This window comes from Panulirus ornatus, chromosome 2 (genome assembly GCF_036320965.1).
Source record: "Panulirus ornatus isolate Po-2019 chromosome 2, ASM3632096v1, whole genome shotgun sequence".
Lineage (NCBI taxonomy): Eukaryota > Metazoa > Arthropoda > Malacostraca > Decapoda > Palinuridae > Panulirus > Panulirus ornatus.
Window position 1 is genome coordinate 30957761 of NC_092225.1, and position 22699 is coordinate 30980459.

Genomic DNA, 22699 nt, shown 5'->3' on the forward strand with positions numbered 1-22699 from the left:
CGTTATCCTCAAGAGTTACCATCTCCATTTTTCACCCATATTCATACATCAGACTACAAACGTTAATGCTACACCGAAAAACACATGGATCTACGATATGAGATATATGAGATCACAAAATATTACTATTGATTTCAATGACACATATGTACCAGTAGTGTTAATCATTTAATTTTCTCTTAACTCCGCAAATATCATTTAATGCGCTGCTACACTGGAACAAAAGGTTCGACTTTTCCACTGGCGTGACTTCAGACGAAAATGTCATCGTCATCGAAACAGTTAACCAATTAAATCCGAAGACTGGAAATTCATGTCAGTAATCTGGGAATAAGGGACCGTTAACATTTAAGTCAGATGTAACCTTCCGTTTTATGAAGCTATTGGGCATCTCATTCAAAAAACTCCCTCGTATTTATCGGCAGCCTATAATGGATAATAATAACCAAGGTAATGATATTTTCTATTCTCAATCCAACGTTGTGGACTAGTTCCTGGTGAACCAACCTTGGTCGCTTATGTACATTGTTCCCATGCTAGTTTTTCCATCATTAATTGATACACACACACACACACACACACACACACACACCAGCGAGTAACAGATTTCATTCAAAGTTATTAAACAGAAAACATACGAGTATCAATGTATTTCAAGTCATTACGAAAATAGCTCACCACAAGTTTCCACGTCTAACCATACATAATTGGCACGTGTTAAGCAATCGCCCTACGGCAATCTGCTACTCTATGCCGACGTCTTCACTCGCAGCAGTCTCGTCTCATATCACATATCATCAGACCACAAAACGTCCACGAATCATCAATCAAAATGATATCGAATTTCTAATAGCCTATAGTTAATATTGTTTGTTCTGTCCCAAATGATACCGCCCATTACGCAGTTTTTATCATATTCAAAAACTAAAAAATCAAAAGTTTCTCTGGTTTGGATTTTTGATGCCCGGTATCTGTAATCTATATTCTAAAATGGCACCAGGAGCTGGGCAAATGGTCACTGAGCAAGAACCGTTGAGAGCCTCCTGTGTAGAGGAGCCGGCCAGAGGAGTGGTAACCTCCTACTGCGACTGTGTTAGGCTACAGTACCTAGGTCTTGCTTCAGTAGAGGGAACAGCGGTAATGGAGAGAATCTTTTCAAACCCCCTCAAATGGTGTGAAAATCTCAAGTGATTTGTCGGTCTCACTATTTGCTGCCAATTGTGCATAACAGCCTGCACTGCAACTCTCCATGGAGTCAACGTCTATACCGGAATGACTTACTTGTCTAACAGACACAAAGATCTTTCATGAAAGCCATTTTAAGTAATCACTGTCATGCCGTCGTCAACAATAGGACACGACGCTTTCCTTTGCTTTATATTTTTCCTCTGTAAAGTTGTTGATGATAAACAGCAAGTGGTAGTGTGAGGACGGAGAACTTCAACCCAACAGCAATGTGGCTCTTATCAAACTACGAAAACCGCTATCACACTTACAACGTTCACACGATATATATATATATATATATATATATATATATATATATATATATATATATATATATATATATATATATATATATGTTTTAAAAGCACCAGAACAAATAGATTTCGATTAAAACTTAAATTCAAAAATATTGAAGGAAGGGAAATACGGTCACGAAGCGCGTCTTACGCGCTGTGACTCAGCTGTTAGCTTGCTTGCTCACTCTCGTGTGTGTTGCTTTTCTCTGGCCTTCTTTTTATTAATCTTAGGTACAGCTCTTTCTTTCGTTTTCTTCACCACAGATGGTGTCCTCGTTTCCTACCCCAGGACTCTCGCGCGAGTTTTCACTTACGAGTCATCCACTGGCAGAGGAGAAGGCAAACAGGTGTTGGGCTAATTTTTGCTGATCGTCTAATTTTTCTTGGATGTGAAAATGATATTGATGACAAGGGAAGAATGCTCATTTCTTTAGAAGACAGGCAGAAAACGCGGATAAGACGCTTATGTGTACAGAAAATAAAAAGTTCAACATGCTAATATGGGAATGCTCAAACAATTGGAAGGGAAGCATAACTTTTGCTCTAGCATGGACAAAAAGTCGCCATGAAAAGAAAGGTAAGTTGACATGGAGGCAGTGGCAACGTATGGCAACATCAATACAGAAGAGCAGATTTCTGAGCGTTATGGCTAGTTAATCAACGTTGATTATATAATAATGTTTCATGTTCCATTACTCAATATTAGCGTGCTCTGTGTACAAGGATAAATCTTAGATATATAGGTACAAGTACAACGGTTTCCATTACAATACAGCAAAGGTGTTGGGTGCGAGGTATGTTTACAGTTTAACACTTTAGAGTCTTTTGTTTATTTTGTACATCGGATAGCGCTGCCATTGTATGTGACTGTTAGCTGATCAAAGTTTGGCTACTGTGCAAGCTACGACTGTCATGGGAGAGGCTACGCCACTTTCCCCATATTTCCTGCTTGGTCACGTCTGCCTCCCAGCGTTTAGTTTTAATGGCCATAAAGTCTTTATTTTCGTGCTCGATGCGGCTTAGTATTTACCGAGGGTGGTAACTCAGGTCACAGTCTGTGATTGGCTTTTTTTCACTTTCGTCGGGTCTGTACCGTAACGATATCCCACTTGCGTCGTGGGTTTGCGCGGTCTGCTAGCCATCTCGATCCCATACACGCGTGAAAAAAGAGAAATCGTATTTTATGATACAGATCTTATATAATGGTCAGCTAAAGCGACGCAAATAAGATATTTCATGAATCTATATTCATGCGATTATTAAGTTAATGAATTAATTTTTGTATCACTATTACTACCTATACATTTTAATGAAATTAGGAAGAATACATTTTTTTTCCTGTATCTGATAACATGCGATAACGTATGTCATACCGGACCACTTGCCTACTCGGTTCTTCATCTCTGGTCGTATTCACTTTGAAAAATCCCGAGCGTGAAACAAGATTCATTCAGTGCCGCGAGAGAGACGGCCAGGTTAGCCAGAGTCCAGACGTCGTGTGGTTAGAACATGGATTACTAAGAGGACCCGTCACGCTGTAGGGACCTTACAGAGCTCCGGTTACTCCAACGACTTACCACGAACTAATGATACAGCCTGGTGAACAATGGACTGCTGACGTAAAGGGATGGGAAGTAGGGACTATCAGTACTGCAGAGCCAGGCGTGAAGTAACATCCTCTGGTGGGCAAGTCCACCTCGCTGGCCATGCCACGCATACCCTCTCATCACCACCTACACTCGCACACCTAACATGGCTTACCAAAGACGAACAGTGGTCCATACTATTCATTTCCACTAGGCTTGGCATCTTAAAATCACACACACACACACACACAGCGGATAGGGCTGCGATCCACCAATCTCACGGTGCCGGGTTCGAATCCCAAGCAGGTCAAGCGGCTCACAACCAACCTAACAGCTCACTCTCAATTACGTCTGGTCGATAAATGGGTGAACTAACGAAAGCTGGGAATATATATATATATATATATATATATATATATATATATATATATATATATATATATATATATATATATATATATATATATAAATATATATTAAGAATACTTCCCACGTATTCCCTGCGTGTCGTAGAAGGCGACTAAAAGGGGAGGGAGCGGGGGGCTGGAAATCCTCCCCTCTCGTTTTTTTTTTTTTAATTTTCCAAAAGAAGGAACAGAGGGGGCCAGGTGAGGATATTCCAAAAAAGGCCCAGCCCTCTGTTCCTAACGCTACCTCGCTAACGCGGGAAATGGCGAATAGTTTGAAAAAAAAAAAAAAAAAAAAAAAAAATATATATATATATATATATATATATATATATATATATATATATATATATATATATATATATAAGGGAGCGGGGGGCTGGAAATCCTCCCCTCTCGTTTTTTTTATTTTTCTTTTTAATTTTCCAAAAGAAGGAACAGAGAAGAGGGCCAGGTGAGGATATTCCCTAAAAGGCCCAGTCCTCTGTTCTTAACGCTACCTCGCTATTGCGGGAAATAGCGAATAGTATGAAAAAAAAAAAAAAAAAAAAAATATATATATATATATATATATATATATATATATATATATATATATATATGCAAAAAGTACATAACCGACTGTGCAACAATCTGAACACACACGTGATTGCTCCTCATGAGCGTGAACTCCCTCCCCTTACTGGACAAACATGTGAATAGAAAAAAAGGAAACACAAAGACAGTAGTGCAAGCACATGAGCAGCCTTCAACGCCAAAATCACGTTATATAAGGAAGTGAGTGTGTGTACCAGCATGTATGTGTATATCATGTAGACACAGGCCTGGGGGTCGGCCGGAAGCACCGCCCCGCCAGCCTGCCGCAGAACTGGGCGTGTACCTGGGTGACGTGTGGGGCAGGGATGGAGGCGGTGATGTCACCTGCCCTCTGCATCCTCCCTCCACCCACCGCACCTTCTGCCTGTCTCTCTCCTTCCTTATCTGAACCCTCCCTTCATCATGGGACGAGAGGACATTAAAAATAATTACATATATGCCTAAGACCAGCGTTAGATAGTAGGAGGTGGGAAAACATACATGAGATGGTAGAAAAATCATATATATATATATATATATATATATATATATATATATATATATATATATATATATATATATATATATATATATATATATATAATTTTTATACATATTCGCCTTATCCCACGTCAGCGAGGTACACACACACACACACACACACACACACATACACACATACACGAGACTTCTAGTGTTGTACATTTTAATACGGATGCGAAGACTATGTAAGAACACGGAATACATCATCCATACAAATCAAGATACCAATAATGGGATCACGTGGATGGGCTTCCTTTAGGTAATCCCTCACGGGCACTCACACTGTCGTGACGGCAGCAGCCTAGCTAAACCCTGGCTAAATCAATCCCCCCCATCCTCAGAGTGGGTTGGTAAAACAGGGTCACGTAAATTGAGAGGGCACTCCTCCTCCCCTGGGTACTTCCAAAATGGGATAACTAGTGGGGGTGGGAGAAGTGCTCCTCCACCTTACTGCAATATAAAGTTGCCGTGGACGGAATGTTGGAATTTCCTGAAGTAAGTCTCTAAAGTGGAAGGTTCGACCCCTGGCGTTTTGTCGCCATGTTCAACACTCCACACAGGTCCAGTGTCCGCAAGACGTGTTTGGCAGGTAAACAATAATCTCTTGAAAACCTGGTGTGCCCTGCAGCACCGACGCCTCCTCCTCGGGCTATGCTACCCATACAACAGCACAGAAGACTGGCAACCAGAGGTACGGCCATTAACACAATGGCACCTGAGGCACGTCGTCAATAATCAAATCCCATTAATCGTAAGTCACGGACAAGGTTCACATGTCCAGTGTATGTGATAAATATTCATATGATGTTTAGTACAAGTAACGATGGTCATGTTAGTGGGTTAAAAGTGACTGTGATATTAACCCACAACTGAAGACGCGAGGTTCTAGATATGCACAGATAGCAGTCCAGAGAGATCTGATTAATACGAATTTTCCACAAATTTATATTCTTATAATAAGTATGACATTGGAATGTTTAATCAAACATAATAACCAGAAAAATAAGTTTACCAGTGTATTATGTGGTCATCTATCTTCACAGCCACAGCGTTCAAACTACAAACAGAGTGCGTAAAACAGATTATGATGTTTGTTTTCTAAGTCATATCAGAAGAGAGAAAGCTGTCAGCTGTAGCCGAGACTTCAATAGATTAATAGAGAGGTTGTGTTATTTCTTTCTCTTTTGCCGATCATTAGCTAACTCTAATGGCTTTTGTGGCCCAGTTGAATTTTTTTCACCATAGCTTTCTCCGTCATACTTCGTAAACACGAGTGTCATGATGAAGCGGCTATTGGTGCGAGTGATTGGTGGTGGCGGGGCCAATCACACTGGTTGATGGCGTGTGGTGTGTTGGTGTGGCCCTGCCACAGTGGTTGTTGGTGTGTGCGTCGTGATGGTGGTGGTAGCGCGGTCCTGCTACGCTCCTACACTGACAGCCATGCCTGGGTCTTGGCAAACACCCGTATCAACGCCACAAATTTACGGCTCTTGTCGTCTCCCCCACTGAGGTCCCTCGCATCCTGCCACTGGCTACTGTCACGCCGTGCCTTCCACGCTGCGGCCAGCCAGCCAGACCAGACCCCAACCCCCACCCCAGGCTCACTGTTGACCTTACGCTCGGCCACATACCACCTGCGGCCGGGCGGTAAAATACCTCCTCGTTCGCCATTCATCTTAATTGTGGCGTAAGTACAGGTCTGGCCGGGAGACCTTGTGTGCCGCCCCGCGAGCCATGACCACATCTCACCCAACACCTAAGATGCCTGGATATCGACCCCCCTCACGCAACCAGACCTGAAAAAAAATAAATAGAGCACTTGCGCTTACGTGACCTCAAGATTAAATCCCAAATACTTCTAAGAGTCAGGGGAAGTACTCTTCCATTAGCCTTCCTGACCCATCACTGCCATCATCAGCGGCCACCTACGCCAGCTAAGGTGCCACGGTCGCAGGTGCGGCTGCCTCGCCGGGATCTGCGCACCTTCATGGACGGCACAGAATGCTCCGCGTCCCGCCGGCGGGCGTGCTGCGCCGCTGTTGTGAAGTACAGACCCGAGTATGTCCACCAGAGGGAGGGAGGGAGGATTTACGAGCTGGTGGGAGGAAAAGATATATCTAGGAACGTATCTGTACATCTCGGCCGGACGCCCTCACCGTCCCTGCCGGACGACTTGAAGTGTTAAACCTTCATATGAAGCCAGCGGGCATCATGACGACCCGGGTGGGAGGGTGCGGTGCTGGTGGTGGTGGTGGTTCCCGCTCACCAGGTGCGGCAGCCGCAGCCCGCCGCACTTCACACACCGATGAGACAATCCAGTCACTTTCTAGCAACACGAGCGTTTAGAGCCGCCGCCTGTCATAACACTATGTATCGTAATGATGAGGCAGGCGAGTAAATGGATGATGCTTCAGGCGGGACATCACTGAAGACAGTACCATGTAAATAAGGTCATCATTCACGTGAAATTCTCTCTCTCTCTCTCTCTCTCTCTCTCCATTCATCGCTACATGCAGGTCACACTCTCGTCTCTTTTGTTTCACCTTCCTGCTCCACCTGACCCTCCCCTCCCCTTCCCCACACCCTCTCCCTCAGTCATCAGCAGGTGGTTGACCGACCCCTACTAACAACACCGCTACATCCATCCTGTACGTTCCCCGCCTCCACCCGACCTGCTACGCCCTACGCCGGCCGTACCAGCCTGGTAACTGGTACACCTGAGCCACCCGCGGCAGGTGCAGGGGAAGGCGTTGCTCATGTCCCTGGGAGAGGCTGCTGTGTTGAGTGATGACAGCGGAGCGTTACGAGTCTTGCTGGTGCACTAATGCTATTCTACTGACTACTAACCTTTCCCCTACGCACTCCATCACACACACACACACACACACACACACACACACACACACATATATATATATATATATATATATATATATATATATATATATATATATATATATATATATATTTCTCATACTATTCGCCATTTCCCGCGTTGGCGAAGTAGCGTTAAGAACAGAGGACTGGGCCTTTGAGGGAATATCCTCACTTGGCCCCCTCCTCTGTTCCATCTTTAGGAAAACTACAAACGAGAGGGGAGTTCTTGTGATCCTGGGATTCCTAACCAGCTCCTGGAAAGTGTCTCAGGTGTGAGTTCTCTGCAGGACGACACAGTTCCCTCTACTGTTCACTCCCTGCTTGTTGAAGTCCACGATAATCATCACGGTAACCAACTTCTATAGACACAATCCTACGTTCGCTTCAACTACCCTTTAGACATTTTCTATATACTAAGACATTGCATGAGGAAGAACAGTAATTCTTCACGTAGTTTCACGCATTAGTATTACATCATGAGAGGAACGTCCGACATACAATATAACCAGCCAGCGTACAGAACGTCTGGCTGACGCACAATAAAGTCAGTGAGCGTACAAACGGTCCGGCTGAAGCGCACTAAACCAGCAAGCCTGCAGAAAGTCCGGCTGACGTACAACCAGCGAGCGCACAGAACACCCGGCTGACGTACAACCAGCGAGCGCACAGAACACCCGGTGACATATACTACAGCCAAGGAGCATGCAGAACATCAGGCTGGGGGACAATACAGCCATAGAGTGTACATAACATCTGGCAGACGTGCAGTAGAGCCGAGAAGCATGCATAACATCCGGCTGAGGCAAAATACAGCCAGAGAGCATAGAGAACGTCAGAGTGGCGCGCACCACAGCCAGCGAGAGTACAGCAACTTGCCATATGTATCCAAGAGACAGGATTTTGTTCCCGCTATAATGACGAGCGTAAAATCATTTCCATACGACTACCACGACCATGAAGCAGCGAGCGTCAAAGTTCCTGAGAAGATCGTGCGTTCAGTGTGCACAGTGTTGGTTCGGGAGGTGGAGGAAAGTAGCGCCCACGGATCATGCCCCACAGTGCTGGTGTTTCCGTAGTGTCATAATGAGTCGCATTGGTGACGTCACTAAACAGAGACGTGTGTGTGTGTGTGTGTGTGTGTGTGTGTGTTTACGAAGACGTGAGGATAACTTATCATCATCTCACTGGGGTTCTCTTCCTGATCAAGACGCGAGGATGACGAGTTGATGTCATCTTCCTGGAGGCCTCTTCCTGTTCGAGACGTGAGGTTGACGTGCTTCGCGACATTCACAAATGCACGCCACTTACACCCCGCCATTAAGCCCAAAGGTCACAATCTTCCTCGCCGGACGGATCACTCCTACTACAGGCCACGGGATAACAGCTGTCTCTAACTTGATACATTAAAGGTTCACGTTCACTGGTGAGGTGAGGGTGTGTAGGCCCAGTTGTCGGCTGTCACGCGGGCCCCGGGTGACGACACGGTGTCTGGCTGCCATCTTGCGTCCGAGACCCACAATACGGACCTGGGTGGTAATTTGTCCCCGTATGTAGAGCGAGGACGTGAGAGCGTGGCTACGTTGCCCCTGGGAGAAGTGAGGCAAGTTTCTCGTGTGTGTGTCGTGACGTGTGGCGGTGTGAGCGATGGCACTTGGGACGGGAAATCCTTTTATAGGGATCAATGCACCGGCGAGCTGCCCCCGTGGGCAACAACGTCACGTTCCGGAAATCCTTTCCGAAAATGTTTCGGGTAAACTGAAACATACATTTCTGTCGCAATCATGACTTACAAACCTGGAACACCGGTCGGCGACTATGAAGACAAATATTAGAAATCGAGATCAAATACGCCAAGTTTAAAGACGACACCGATGTAGAATGTAACGTACAGGAGGTGTATGACATGTGGGCCTGGAGACGTTATGGTAGTGAACACGGTGCTACCGTGGCTGGGGAGGAGGAGCTGGGAGGAACTGCCGCCATGGTATGGGAGGTGGCCAGCGGTCTGGGCGTATATCAGCTAAGCTCAGCCAGCCCTAACCGCACATACGGACAGGAGGTCCCCACAGATAATCTATCTCACCTCTACCTGGGATCTGCCAACATTTTTACTCTAGATTTTGCTTGAGTTATGCCACTGATAACACTTTTAACCTTGGACTGTAATCTGGCTCATGACGAACAAAATTCCATACTAGGCTATGTAAATTACGTAACATATTTTCCACATTTTCTTTAAAAAAAACTGCTATGTGGCACTGCAGGCAATACATGAGTATTTCACTGAACAACCCTCAAGCCCAATATCAAGGTGGGGGATAACTAGAATAGACTGTATGACGAAATCTTGAATGCTGGCAATGTTTTCCTGATGAACAAAAAGTTCGAGATGGTTCCCCATGAGTGTTGAACTACTTCCCCGTACAGTACAAATAGGTAATGTATAGAACATTCTAGCAACTATACATAGACGTCAGAGCATTGCCTGGCTTACATAACAAAACATCTACTTTTGTTTACTTATATACGTTTAAGTGAAGTAATGTCTCGCCTTCCGTGTTGTCTGCGACCACTGGAGGGAATTCCATCCCGAAGTTGTTTGAGCTGCTACAGACACGACGGTCGCTACAGACACGACGGTCGCTACAGACATGACGGTCGCTACAGACACGACGGTCGCTACAGACATGATGGTCGCTACAGACATGACGGTCGCTACAGACACGACGGTCGCTACAGACACGACGGTCGCTACGGACATGGCGGTCGGGCGAACCCAAACACCAGGTAGAGCGGGAACACTCGCCGTCCTCAGCTGTCATACTAAACCTTGAGTGGCGCAACAACAGTTCCTCGCTGGAATACATACAAATGAGCGAACTGCTGTGTGGCAACCAGCCCCGGCAGGTCTAGACCAAATGTGTCAGACAGCGAGTAATGCCTGATCCTTGGTCCGGGACCAGACGATTTTCCCTTGTGAAAGTAGACATGTTGGTCCGAAAGGTGGTCAAGGAGACCTTGGACGGCCTGTTATCTCACCGGTCACTGGTGCCCCCGGGATATGCAGGTCAGGTGTGCCATCACACGGTATTCTCGCTCTAAAACCTCACACAGAATGGGTTTACAGTTACGCTGATCTGGAAACTCCACCATTGTCTTCCAGCAGTTTATTACTAAGACCCTGAAGTTAGTGTATATTATTTCATGTTCAAATAAATGTTCAATTTCAACTTTTACGCGATCTACTCTCATCAGAATTACGTATTCCCAGGAACGAGGTATTTCTTCCTCGCCTCTCCGGCCGCGGATACGGTCCTCCATGTCGCCACAGCAGGAGGCTCCTCCTACCATACCTACTCCACGCGCGCATCAACCGTCGCCCCGGCGGTCAGCACGGAGAGCAGACACGTACCTCTGGTGGCGCGGGAATGAAGATGGTGTGGTAATTGTTAACTAAACTACGTGGGAATCAGGCTGTCTCCTGTGTCACTGAGAGGTTGAAGACATTTTGACGCGGAAACTGGTAAAGATAGGCAGCGTTGGAGCGGTGGTGGGCCTACCCAAAAGTCCCAGGACGACAGTCTCTGTCAAAACCTCCCACAACTTTTCCACGTCCTTGTATCTATCTCCACAATTCCACATCTCAGCACAGCAAACACACACACACACACACACACACACACACACACATGGCATCACCGTAACATCTAACCTTCCCTGGAGATAATGTTGATACGCAAATTTTAGGTAAATCCTTCTGGCAATCACTACCCTGCTCTCAGGTCAGTCACGTTGGCTGGATCTAATCCCTAGTCTCCCACTGCTGTGTGATGCGCTGCGTAACCCACTCCCACCCACCTCTCAGTCTCCCACTGCTGTGTGCTGAGCTGCCCAACCCACCTCAGTCTGCCGCTGCTCAACTCTTCCTAGGCTTCCAATGCTGTAAGGTGGGCTACCTAACGCAATTCCACCCACCCTAGCTAGACTCCTACTGCTGTTGGTGGGCTGTCCAACCCACACCCACCCACCCTAAACCTCTACTGCTGTTGGTGGGCAGTCCAACCCACATCCACCCACTCTAGATTCTCGATGCTACAGCTGTTGTGGGCAGATGGATCCACACCCACATCCAAAAGGATCCCACTACTGTTGAGTAGCTAGGCTGCTTAACCGAATCCCACCCACCTAGCCACATACTATCCATATTTGCTGAGATTTCATCATAACTTCAGTGTTGACGGAGTAAGAAACTTACCTGCCACTTCCCTGGGGGTCAAGTGTTGTTTACACCAGCTGACTCGAGGGATGCAGCCTCTTGTGTCAACGAGGAGGGGTTGGCTTACGGAGCTCTGGGCGGGGTTCTCTGCGTTAGTCATCATCCCCGGCTACAGGGTTGACAGCCTCGCAAGACTTCGCTCTCTGTCAGAGGTGACACACATCTAGAGCACCCGTAGTCACAAGATGGAATTCTCACAACATCATATAAAAGTTTTTTTTATGTTTGTAAGTTATCAAGGGAAAGTAAGCCTTTGGAACATATATATATATTCATATAAAGGGTATGAAGTACTCAGGCTATCAAATACGAAAGAAATAAAAGTAGGTAAAATAAAAGTGTCAGTAGATCTGAATCGTAATGGTGGAAAGGTCATACGAAGAGGGAGGACAAAAGGAAGGGAAGTCCGTAGCTTTAACACTCAAGCAGAGAAGTACCATAATAGTAAGCACTCGTGTGGCTGGTCTCCACTCATAAACTATAGGAAACAGCACCCACTCAGTACCTAACTGGCAAGGACACACGCGGACAGTTCATGACAGTTGAATGGTGATATTTTGGAGCTAAATAGCAAGAAGCGAGTGAGATACAGGTAAGATTCGCATTTGTTTATTACTGAATCTAACTAGGTTACTACTTCCTATTCCGAGATGCCTCACAGGCCTGTTTATGTTCAGTGCGAGAAAATGAACGGGTATTGAAATAAAGATGGGAAGGGCAGTGAGCAGAATAGAATCCTCGGCTTTAGAGTGCAAAAGGTTAGAGGCTAAAGAAAGATTCTTTACTGAGAAAAGAAAGAGGGGGCTCCATAGGGAGGGAGTCCCGCCATTTGTATTACCAACACTACCGTAGTTCACTAGACTTACATACATCTAAATCGAGTATATGGTCCAGGATTATCAATATGTTTGTTGACTGGAGCCAACTTCGTCCTCCGCAAGTCCCCTCCAACATACAAAGGAATGCATGCTATGTGAGGGGTTGGTCAAGCTATTACTAAAAAAAAAAATTATATGCAGTAACAAAATGAACCAATAGCTCGGAAATCGAAAAAAATAACATAAGTACAATCCTCACCAGTATGACACAAGCTGATCATTCTACCAGAAGAATCCCACAACTAACGGGGTGCGTCTCTATATTTGGTCACACTTTCACACTGTCAGGAATGTAAACTGCGGAGCCAAACCTGGCGGTCCCAAACTGACAGACCGCTCTTACAGAACCGAGAGACTATGTAAATCTTTGTGTGTATATTGGGTCACCTGGAAAGTCTAAATGCAGTGTAGCTCATCTTGGCCTGACTGAGATGCGGTGATGACCTGCGGCTGAGGAGCGTATCACTGGGAGATGATGGAGACATGGAAACAAAAACAAATGAGGGAAAGCATTCTCTTGCAATCATTTGTACTGCTATACTGTTGTATCCATTACAGTCCACAGTGATTAAAGAGTAGTGTTCTGAAGATTTTTAAATATTCTTCAGGTAACTATGCATTTCTGTACGTAAACAGGAATTATCCTACACTGTGATCAGTGTGAGGAACGAACAACCTACATTTGCGTGTTACCAGTCTACATACGGGTGTGAGTAGGCTAGGATCACAATTCAAGCCATACCCAGAATGGAGTTAGAGTGGAGAAAATGACCGAACCATTTCAGAAATTAGTATCATTCTTACAGACGCTTTCCTAAATGTGATGTCTGTTTACATTGTGCATGAATAATGAAATGTCAACAAAACAAGGACACTGCGGCATAAGCAACTTACGCCACCTCGCTGTTTACCAGAGTTATTTCACAGTTTATGAAGTATAAGGAATGGCATGCTGCAGCATCTTCCTGTTCACCAGGAATCAACAGCCGAGTTATTTATACACGTTCGTGATGGCCTACAGTGCCTCCCAGTCTGTGCTAAGAAGGTAAACCTCAGACTAAGCCACGATGACTTGGAGGATCAAAATCCTTATACAGACACTCCCGGCCTCTCAATCTATTCTCTTTTTATCTATCTATCGTTTTAATATCCTTTTTTAAGTTACTATTCTTTTTCACTGTTTTATATCGACGTGTTCTCTGTGCTTACAGACTTAAAAGCCATACTATGTCATTTTAGCGTACTGTTTTCTAATATCTTATCTTATCCTACTTAAGGAATGTTTTGATCATCATACAACGAACCAACATATAGTAGTACTGTATCCACACTTTCGGATGCTACATTGAATCATTAATAAAATTCACCGAAACATTTACATTAAATTATCGAAATGTTCCTCAAAATGTGTCGAGTGCATTGCGTGTGAGCCAGGCCGAGCGAGACAGACGCCTAGTGAAGCCAGTTGAGCGAGACGTGCCACCAAGCGGCCCACACTGACGCCATGAAGTGACTACCCTCATGTAATTATGTCCTGGTGACTCAGGCCGACCTTATTTCATTCCCCGTACCCCATTTTCCTTAGTCACTGGCAACGGAATTCACGTTACACTCAGCATGTGTATCAAGTGACACTGAATATTCGAAATGTATATACGTGCTTGTCGACCAGTAGAAAGTATATTGTTATGCTGCTCTCCCACAACGTGTATCGAGGAAACCCTCTGTGTTTGTTGGTCTTATGGTTAAAATGAACGTGCATCGCTCTCACTGATACGTGGTGACGGGCAGGTAGAAAGAACCAGGGCCAATTCAGGCTCTGACTAGCCAGGTGTCGAATATAAAACGTTGGATGATGATCAAAGAGCAAGCGAACGGATACAAGCAAAGGAGAGACTAAGTGGGGGACAACACGGATTCAAGGAAAGGTCATGCATTGCAAATCCGCTAGTCTTATTAAACGGGATGAACTCCATCTTAGACCACAGAGATGGATGTGTAGACTTTGTATTCCTGGACTGCCGGAAAGATCTTGACACTACCTCTTTCGAGAGTGATGAAGAAGCTTTGGTTACATTCCTAAGTAACGGGTAGACTCACTCACTGGACGGAGATTATTGTAGTGGAAGGGAACTAAGGACGTAGGTAAGAAAAGCATGCTCGAAATGGTCTGGGGGTCATCAATGGTGTGCTGCAGGGCTCACTCTTGGGCCTACTGCTGTTCTTGATATGCGTAAATGACGTGCTAGATACACTGGACTTTTACCTAAATATGTTTGTAGATGATGTCAAGATCAAGAGAGAAATAAAAAAAAAAAAAAATGGTGATCGCACCAGCATACAAGCGGACCTGGACAAATTCCATAGTCTGACAAACGGTTGATGAAATTTGGTCTAAGAACAGAAAGGACAAGGCAATGAAGGTTGGGACATAGCGAGAGAAAGCCTCGAAGCTTCAGGGATATATGTTCGAAGGGGATCTAAAAGGGTCTCGACACTGTACAGCTTCGATAAAATGCTAAGCAAGAAGCTTGTTAAATAAGAACGTATATTGTATTAGTGTGAGGAAGGTAGTCGAGATGGGCCTTATGTATGCAAAACTCTCTCCACGTAATGTAATAATAGTTAATGACACATGTTTAGTGTCGGTCAGGACCGTGGCTCGCGAGTTTGGTATCAGTCAGGACCGTGGCACGCGAGTTTAGTGTCGGTCAGGACCGTGGCACGCGAGTTTAGTGTCGGTCAGGCCCGTGGCACGCGAGTTTAGTGTCGGTCAGGACAAGGACTCACGTGATGAGTGACCGTAAGGACAGGACACACGTGGTGAGCTACAGCATGTGTGTGGCTGTAACGTGAAGGCAAGGGAGGAGCTACCTCCGGTAACACGACCCTCGTGAAGGTCACAAAACCAGCTTGGTAATGACAACAATGGAAAGCAATCCGTCCGCAAGATGGCCTGCTCCCCGGACATGCCATGCAGGTCATAACGAGTCAAAATAAGTATTGATCGAGCTCTTTTTATCATTATATCCTTTTCTGTAGCTGAGAAACACTGGTTTCCAACCTTCTGAGTCTCAAATTCTCCACAGACTTACTGAGGTCTGAGCTTTCGTGGACTAGCGCCAAGAATAGATGACGTAATCTAAGACGGGAAAATTCCTCACTTGCCTCCTTGCTCTGTTCCTACATTTGGAAAGGAATACATGAAGGGAGGATTTCCAGCATCCCTCTCCTGCTGCTCTTAGTCGCCTCCTACGACAGACAGGGTATACGTGGGAAGTATTCTTTCTCCCCTATCCCCAGGGATGAGAGAGAGAGAGAGAGAGAGAGAGAGAGAGAGAGAGAGAGAGAGAGAGAGAGAGAGAGACAGACAGAGAGAGAGACAGAGAGTGTTTGAGTGTTTTACCGTTATCTCTCAGTCGGTACATATCCTAAGAGTAATTTCTCAATGGAAGGCATCGTCAGTAATCAGTTTCTGTGTCACTGTCACGGTATCTGGGAAAGACACACTGTCGTCTGCTGTGATGAATAGGATTTTCACACGAGTGTATCTTTAACCTTAATGACACACACTGACGGTAGATCTGGGTCAGTTCTCTGGCACAGGGAATTATGGGGTCGCGTATAGATTACACTACCATCTGTCGCGAGAGAGAGAAACATTTGGTTATATACATTACGATGTACAGCTGCAGGGGTTTGGTGGGCGGCGTTGGTCGGCGTCCAGGGGTCGCGTCATTTGTTAATACAATTCGAGATTATTCTTGGCTGCTACACTCACGCCCGCCGGAGCCTCAGCCAGCTCTACATAAGTGTCTCTGGGTCCGGGGGGGGAGGAGGAGGGGGGAAGGGGGTGGTATGATAAGTTCTGATAATAATCTTTGGTTTTGCTTTATTTTGAACTTATGGAGAAACTTAACGTCTCGAGCATGCAAGACTAGGCTGGACGCCCGATTTCCTCTGATCGCCAGCCTCTGCCTCCCTCCCTCCAGCGGCCGGTGCCGGGAGAACAACACTCCGCTCAGCCGCCCACCTCTGCCTCCCTCCCTCCAGCGGCCGATGCCGGGAGAACAACACTCCGCTCAGCCGCCAGCCACACTGCCGTGAGCAACTCAGACTGTGACGTCACACGACTGTGGCCAGTATAATTAACCAGGAACCTGTGACGTGTTGGTCATACGCCATTTCTAACTTTATTCTCGCCACCGCCGTCTTGGGCAAACCTCCCCTGCCAACAGAATGAAGTCTAAGAGTGATATAACCGCCGCCAATATGGCGTTTAATCCTAGGGTGCCGAACAAACCTCTTCTGGGAAATCCACTTCATTTCCCAGGACATACCCGGGCTGAGGTGTACTACCCGCCGTCTACAAAATGAACGTAAATTTCATTTTTCTTTTCTTCACACAAATGATTTGTCACCAGGACGTCCATCAAGAACACACAAGGCAACCCTCCCCGACAATACACGTCTGAATAATGGTTACAGAAAACATACAAGAACCTGTGGTACAAAGGATGTATGGGTGCAGGAACCTAGCTGGTGGGTGAAGCTGTGGAGGGACGTGAGAATATGATCAAACGTGACACCCAGGTGTAGCATGTCACCTACAAGCTGTACGTGACACGTTAAAGTGACACAGTAATATCGGGGGTGTCATGTTAACATGACTAATATTAGTGTCATGTCAGCATGACATCGTAACATGTGTAATGCTAACACGGTAAAACAGAGGCCGGTACGACATATTAAAAAAAAGACGTTGCAGCAGAACACTGACAGGCCATAGAGCCTGTTCATCTGTACCAGAATGCCCAGCCTTGCAACAGGACAGCAACGTTATGTATCCAGTGTAATGTACTGTGACCTGACCAATGCCTTCAGTGTGATGAAGTGTGACCGGATAAATAAGTTACACACGGCAACGGTAAAATGCTTAACTGGAAGCTCGAACGTTTACTGAAAAAAAAAAAAAAAAACGCAAATGTAGAGTCAATATGCACTACATAATTCGTCGTCCTGAATCAACATACCCGGCCCATATGTTTTGAAGCTTCACTCACATTACGTCTGGAGAAAAAAAACATTGGCTGAAATTTATCATTACTCACGACCTACTCCCTCGCCTCCAGCCTCCAGAGGAGGACCTACCTAACTGGGAAGCCTCGTTCGTCCGCCTGTGAGTCTGGAGGATGCATCACTCCCTTAACAACTGTATCCTGGCTTATACCAGTGGGCGGCAGGGACCCCAACAGGAGTGGTGGGCCTCCGCCTGCAGTGTGGGATTACGTATTTCCGAGTGAGGCAATACGTGCCGAGGTTATGAAAATATGTTTTTATAAAAGTGTCACATCCGTACTTAAACGCATCATCATATACTCATATACTGTATATTACATTTATTTCTGTATATACTCTATATCATATATATATATACAAGGTTGGTATGGGTACTTCTTGGTCTCTATAGACATGTGGCTTAGTCACAGTGTCGCCGGTGTGACGTCAGCCAGTCGCGTGGAGGGAGGAAGGAGTCGGGGAGCCACAACTGTTGTGTATCTCGACGGCCTGGTCGTGCCTCAGGGTCGTACCGTCCTGCTCAAGCGGGTTGTTATGGCGAGATGATAATGAATCTCGAAAAAAACAAACAAACAAACAAACTACGACAACATTTACAAGAATTCGTGAAGCTTCGAAACTCAGAATTTATGACTATGAAAACAAACACGTACTTCATAACTTGTGAAGGAGTTAGTTTTGAAACCATGAGAGAGAGAGAGAAAGAAAAAAATAATGAACACATACTACTGAGATGCAGTCTCTGAGTCAGAGAAAACGAGACGTGGAATGAACATGCGAGGAATATGTGGGTGGAGGCGGTGAGTGGCGAGGGTTGGTGAACCTGTTACTGCAGCAGGAGGTGGGGAACGTATACATGGGTTACCCTGCTTGTGGCCGACGGCGGGTACCGCACTGGACACATACAATTGTACTCTGGACATCAATGATTACGTCACCGCTAGCAACACATCTGACACGGTGCAGTGACGCAGCAAACTTGTCCACTGTCCAGAATGTGTGTGTGTATGTGTGTGTGTGTGTGTGTGTGTGTGATTACTGTGTAATACAGGGAGAGAGTTTTACACTTGTGCTGCCCTGTCTATCAATCTTGTAGTGTACCGTATCTTTACTCCTATGTATGTATGAACACCGCAGCCTAAGCCAGGTACCCATTTATCGACCAACCCCGAGGAGAAGATGAACACCTGGGTTGGGTGTAGGCCGGCTGTTACACTGAGGGTTCGAACCAATGCGGTTCCAACCCCGGGCTGGCCCATGGTCAGAACGTGTGTGAGTGTGTGTGTGTCAGCGGATGATGAGGGCGAGTTAATTTAGTTAATCATGACACTTGAACACTTCCTTTGCCCAGCTGGATCACTTTAGTTATCACAAGACACTCGATACTGCTTCTTGAGATCTGAATGTTCTATCTATACATAGATAAACTGATGAGAGATCTGAATGTTTACGAAATCCTTTACGCTCACGTGTCGGCCACCATATTAGTATTGCTGCATGTTTGGAAAACCATAGTATTTTTCTTTACATTCCGTCTACATTTACTACACTTTCTCCACTTAAATATTACAAGGAAAGTATCTACTTTAACATAGCTTCCATTTCTAAATACATTTCAAAGACTTCTTTATAATTCTATCTCAAATTATTACCTTCAACATTTCTCAAAATATACATTTGAACGTATGTTAAATTTGTGAATGAATGTCACGAGAAGGGCGGCAGGTAATAAGGGCCGCTGCCTTACGCATCCATATAAGGTGATCGCTAGCCTCGGGGGTGGGGTGGGTGAGGTGGTAAACGCCGTGTAAGGGCAATCGTCAGCTTTGTTTTGGTAAACAACCAAAATATATGATGAATGAATCTCGTCCAGACACGGGTCCACGTGCACGACTATTTCCCGTCCAAAAGTAAACATCCCCCCTTTTACTTCAGGGGGGGGGGGGACGTCTCGTTTCTTACTTTAGTTTTTCTTTTCTTTGCTTTAAGCAGCTCGAGTGGTGCAAGGTTTCTCAGTACGGCGTTGATCCCAAGTCCTTAATTACCGTGATGAGGGTTGCCAGTAAGGCACGAATGTCCGCATATGTAATATAATTTCATATAAGTCTGCAAAGCTTTTCTGCTTAAATTTATATGATGAAAATAAATCATGTTGGACATGATAATAATGTTCACAGTTACTGACATGGATGATTAAGTACACCAGATTTTGCTTAGATTCTTTTCGCGACACGAACAAAAACGAACTGACGCAACATACGTATTGTGCTCAACATGAAGTAACACGATCATACGTAATCGTATAACTTACGTTACCTGAAGTGATGGCGGGAAACATCCCAGGCTGCCAACAACATATACTACATCCGCCTTTCTTATAAGTGTTCTTTTTTCATATGAAAATGGTAATTTCTAATACAAACCTGTTTCTCTTGTCGTCGTGTAAAGCATAACGGCTTTTGTGATGTACGTGACAGAAAATCAATAGTTTGTCCCTGTGGTTGGCACGCCTGCGAGCATGGTGGCGCGCCTCCGAGACCACCATACCCGGTGAATCATCGGCGGCAGACGTTTTAAAACCAGTCGCGTGTCACTCGCGCCCTCAGTGTAACTTAGGTTGTTAAACGGCGTGGTGTGTGTTGTGGAGTGACTGCGGTTGTGATTAATCCTGGTTGTGACTTGTGTAAATATTCGATCCGATTATTTAATAAACGTTCCGAAACCGATTTAAACTATTAGTTAACCGAAATAACGAAGCAATACCTTCATTCGAAGCACCGAATCAGCTGCTGTAATATAAGTGAAGTTAATAAATTGGCATACGTAAGGTGAAGCTTAATCTTCAAGATGGTGAGGTGTATGATCCGGTCACACAATCAGCTCTACAAACTAGCCCCGAGGGTGAGTACAGACAGTATCGCGACATCCTGTTTCGTCTCTCGCTTTCTTCCAGCAGGTATGTTACCGGTATGGCGGCGTAGAGCCAGCACTTCTGTTGATGAACAAACATAAAATCCCTCTAGTACACAGATAACACCACCACGTAATTCGCACTATTCGCTTATATTTTCCTACGGTGAGAGCGACGCGTTTGCCCTGTCTTAAGCAAAATATTGTCTCAGATCCGCTCTCCAATTAATGACTGGAACGATATTAAAACATTTGCAACAAGAAACAATCAAATGATGAAAAAGTTTAATGTATATATAAGAAGTAAACTTAAGTACTCCTATGTTGTGTGGTCACCAGTCAAACAGAATGAATAAAACAAGACAGAGAATAAAAGAACATTTCACAAGTGACGTAAATGGAAAGAAGCATTATTAGGAACGATTAAAAGAACACCAGATATGCAGTTGTGAACCTCGGAGAGATATTCATGATAATAAATAACAAATATTTGGCAATATAATAACGGGATAATGACCAACGTTCCGAACCTGAAAGCAACATGACAAGGACGATACAAAATCATTGTCAGCGAGGCAGCGATAGGAACTGACGTAGGAAGAGCCTCATTCACTCACGTCCCTGCCTAGCTGTCAACTGTAATGCCGGTACCGAGACCACAGCCACCTATCGACAAGCAGATCCCACCGACCTTGCCGGCTGCTTCATATGCCCTAGTTCAATCCACTGACCACGTCGCCTTCTATACTGCACAGCGCTCCTATTCATTCCAACTTGATACGCCTTTCACCCTCCATCCTTCCGATTAATTTGATTATTACAATTAGTAAAACATTAAACCTGTGTTGCAGACTTTGAAGTACGTCTATGAAGTTCGTATAATGCATGAAGAATGCATTATTCAGTGTTATGCATAAAATAAGCAGTTCTTTTGGGTTACTTTTCCTCTGCAGCTGAGTGCGTTCATAGGAAGATTTGACTTCTCGTCTCGAATACAATAAGCGTTCCTTTGATTTATTTCTTTTAAATCAATATACTTCTATCAAAGTCGAAAACTAGCAGAAAATTAAGTCTATTACATAGTAATAAACTCACGGTTGCTCATCTCCTGCAATGACAGTCGTTCAACAAGAAAAAAAGGCCAATGTTTGTATATTCATGATTATACCCCGTTCAAGTGAAAAAAAAAAAGCAATTACGTCAAAGAGAAAAAAATATATATATCGATGGGAAATGGGAAAGAACGCTACCCATGAATCGCTTGCCCGCCTGTTACCGAAGCCAAGCAAGGAGGAAACTGGCGGAAGAGACGGATATCCTCCTCTCTTGTTTGATCACTTTCTAAAAGTTGGAGGGAAGCATGGATTATTTCCCTGTTTGTCAAACTTCTAATTCTACAGGAGTTTAGTATTTCCCTGTCACTGGAAGTAGCGCAGCATTGGGCTGCAAGAACGTTTACAGAGGTTCTGGGCAACACCAGGACTCTCACAGAAACTGGTAGTGCTGACTAAATAATATATATTTCAATAGATCAGAGTGGTGCGCGTGATTTAGTATATGCTGATAATCACGTGGAAAATGAAACATGAAAATTCCGTGAGCTTTCGTGAAAATTCACACATTCCATCAAAATAATCCATTTTATAAGAAATTCCTTATCAAAATTAGTTTCAAACTGTATAAGTAATAATAAGCCAAATGATAGACATTAAAGTCGTACGTGGAGTTGCAACACGCTATGTTTGGGTGCTAGCAATCAGTTCACGTGAACTCGTCACGTATAGACATGGCTCTGCCTTCACTGTGGATCGTAGGACGTCTCATGTATTGATCACTGATAGGAAAACTTCCTTGTACACATGAATATGTTCCGTCCTTCTAACAGATAAACAATAAAGATAAATGAAAGGTAAAGTTCCCCCTCTCAAAAAAAATATATATATATTTCGTATCACCCAGACGTAGTAGCCGTCTACAGTACAGAAGCTGATCATGACGCTCAGAAACGTTTGGTAGTTTAGACCTGCGTCACTAGAAACAAGGC

The 22699-nt window shown here is 44.8% G+C and overlaps 1 protein-coding gene across 5 annotated transcripts in view; it reads left to right on the plus strand.

Annotated features, from left to right (window-relative positions):
* LOC139755691 (uncharacterized) overlaps positions 1 to 22699 on the plus strand; it is a 113126-nt gene that overhangs the window by 60039 nt on the left and 30388 nt on the right. For 2 of the 5 annotated variants that reach the window (XM_071674340.1, XM_071674353.1), the window contains exon 1: positions 20335 to 20646. The exons of 1 other annotated variant lie outside the window; for it this stretch is intronic. In XM_071674340.1, the coding sequence (XP_071530441.1) occupies positions 20593 to 20646 (54 nt within the window). In that variant the 5' untranslated portion in view covers positions 20335 to 20592. Of the gene's footprint in view, positions 1 to 20326; positions 20647 to 22699 lie in introns of those variants that run through there. 2 more of the 5 variants (XM_071674355.1, XM_071674360.1) reach the window with 2 other exon arrangements.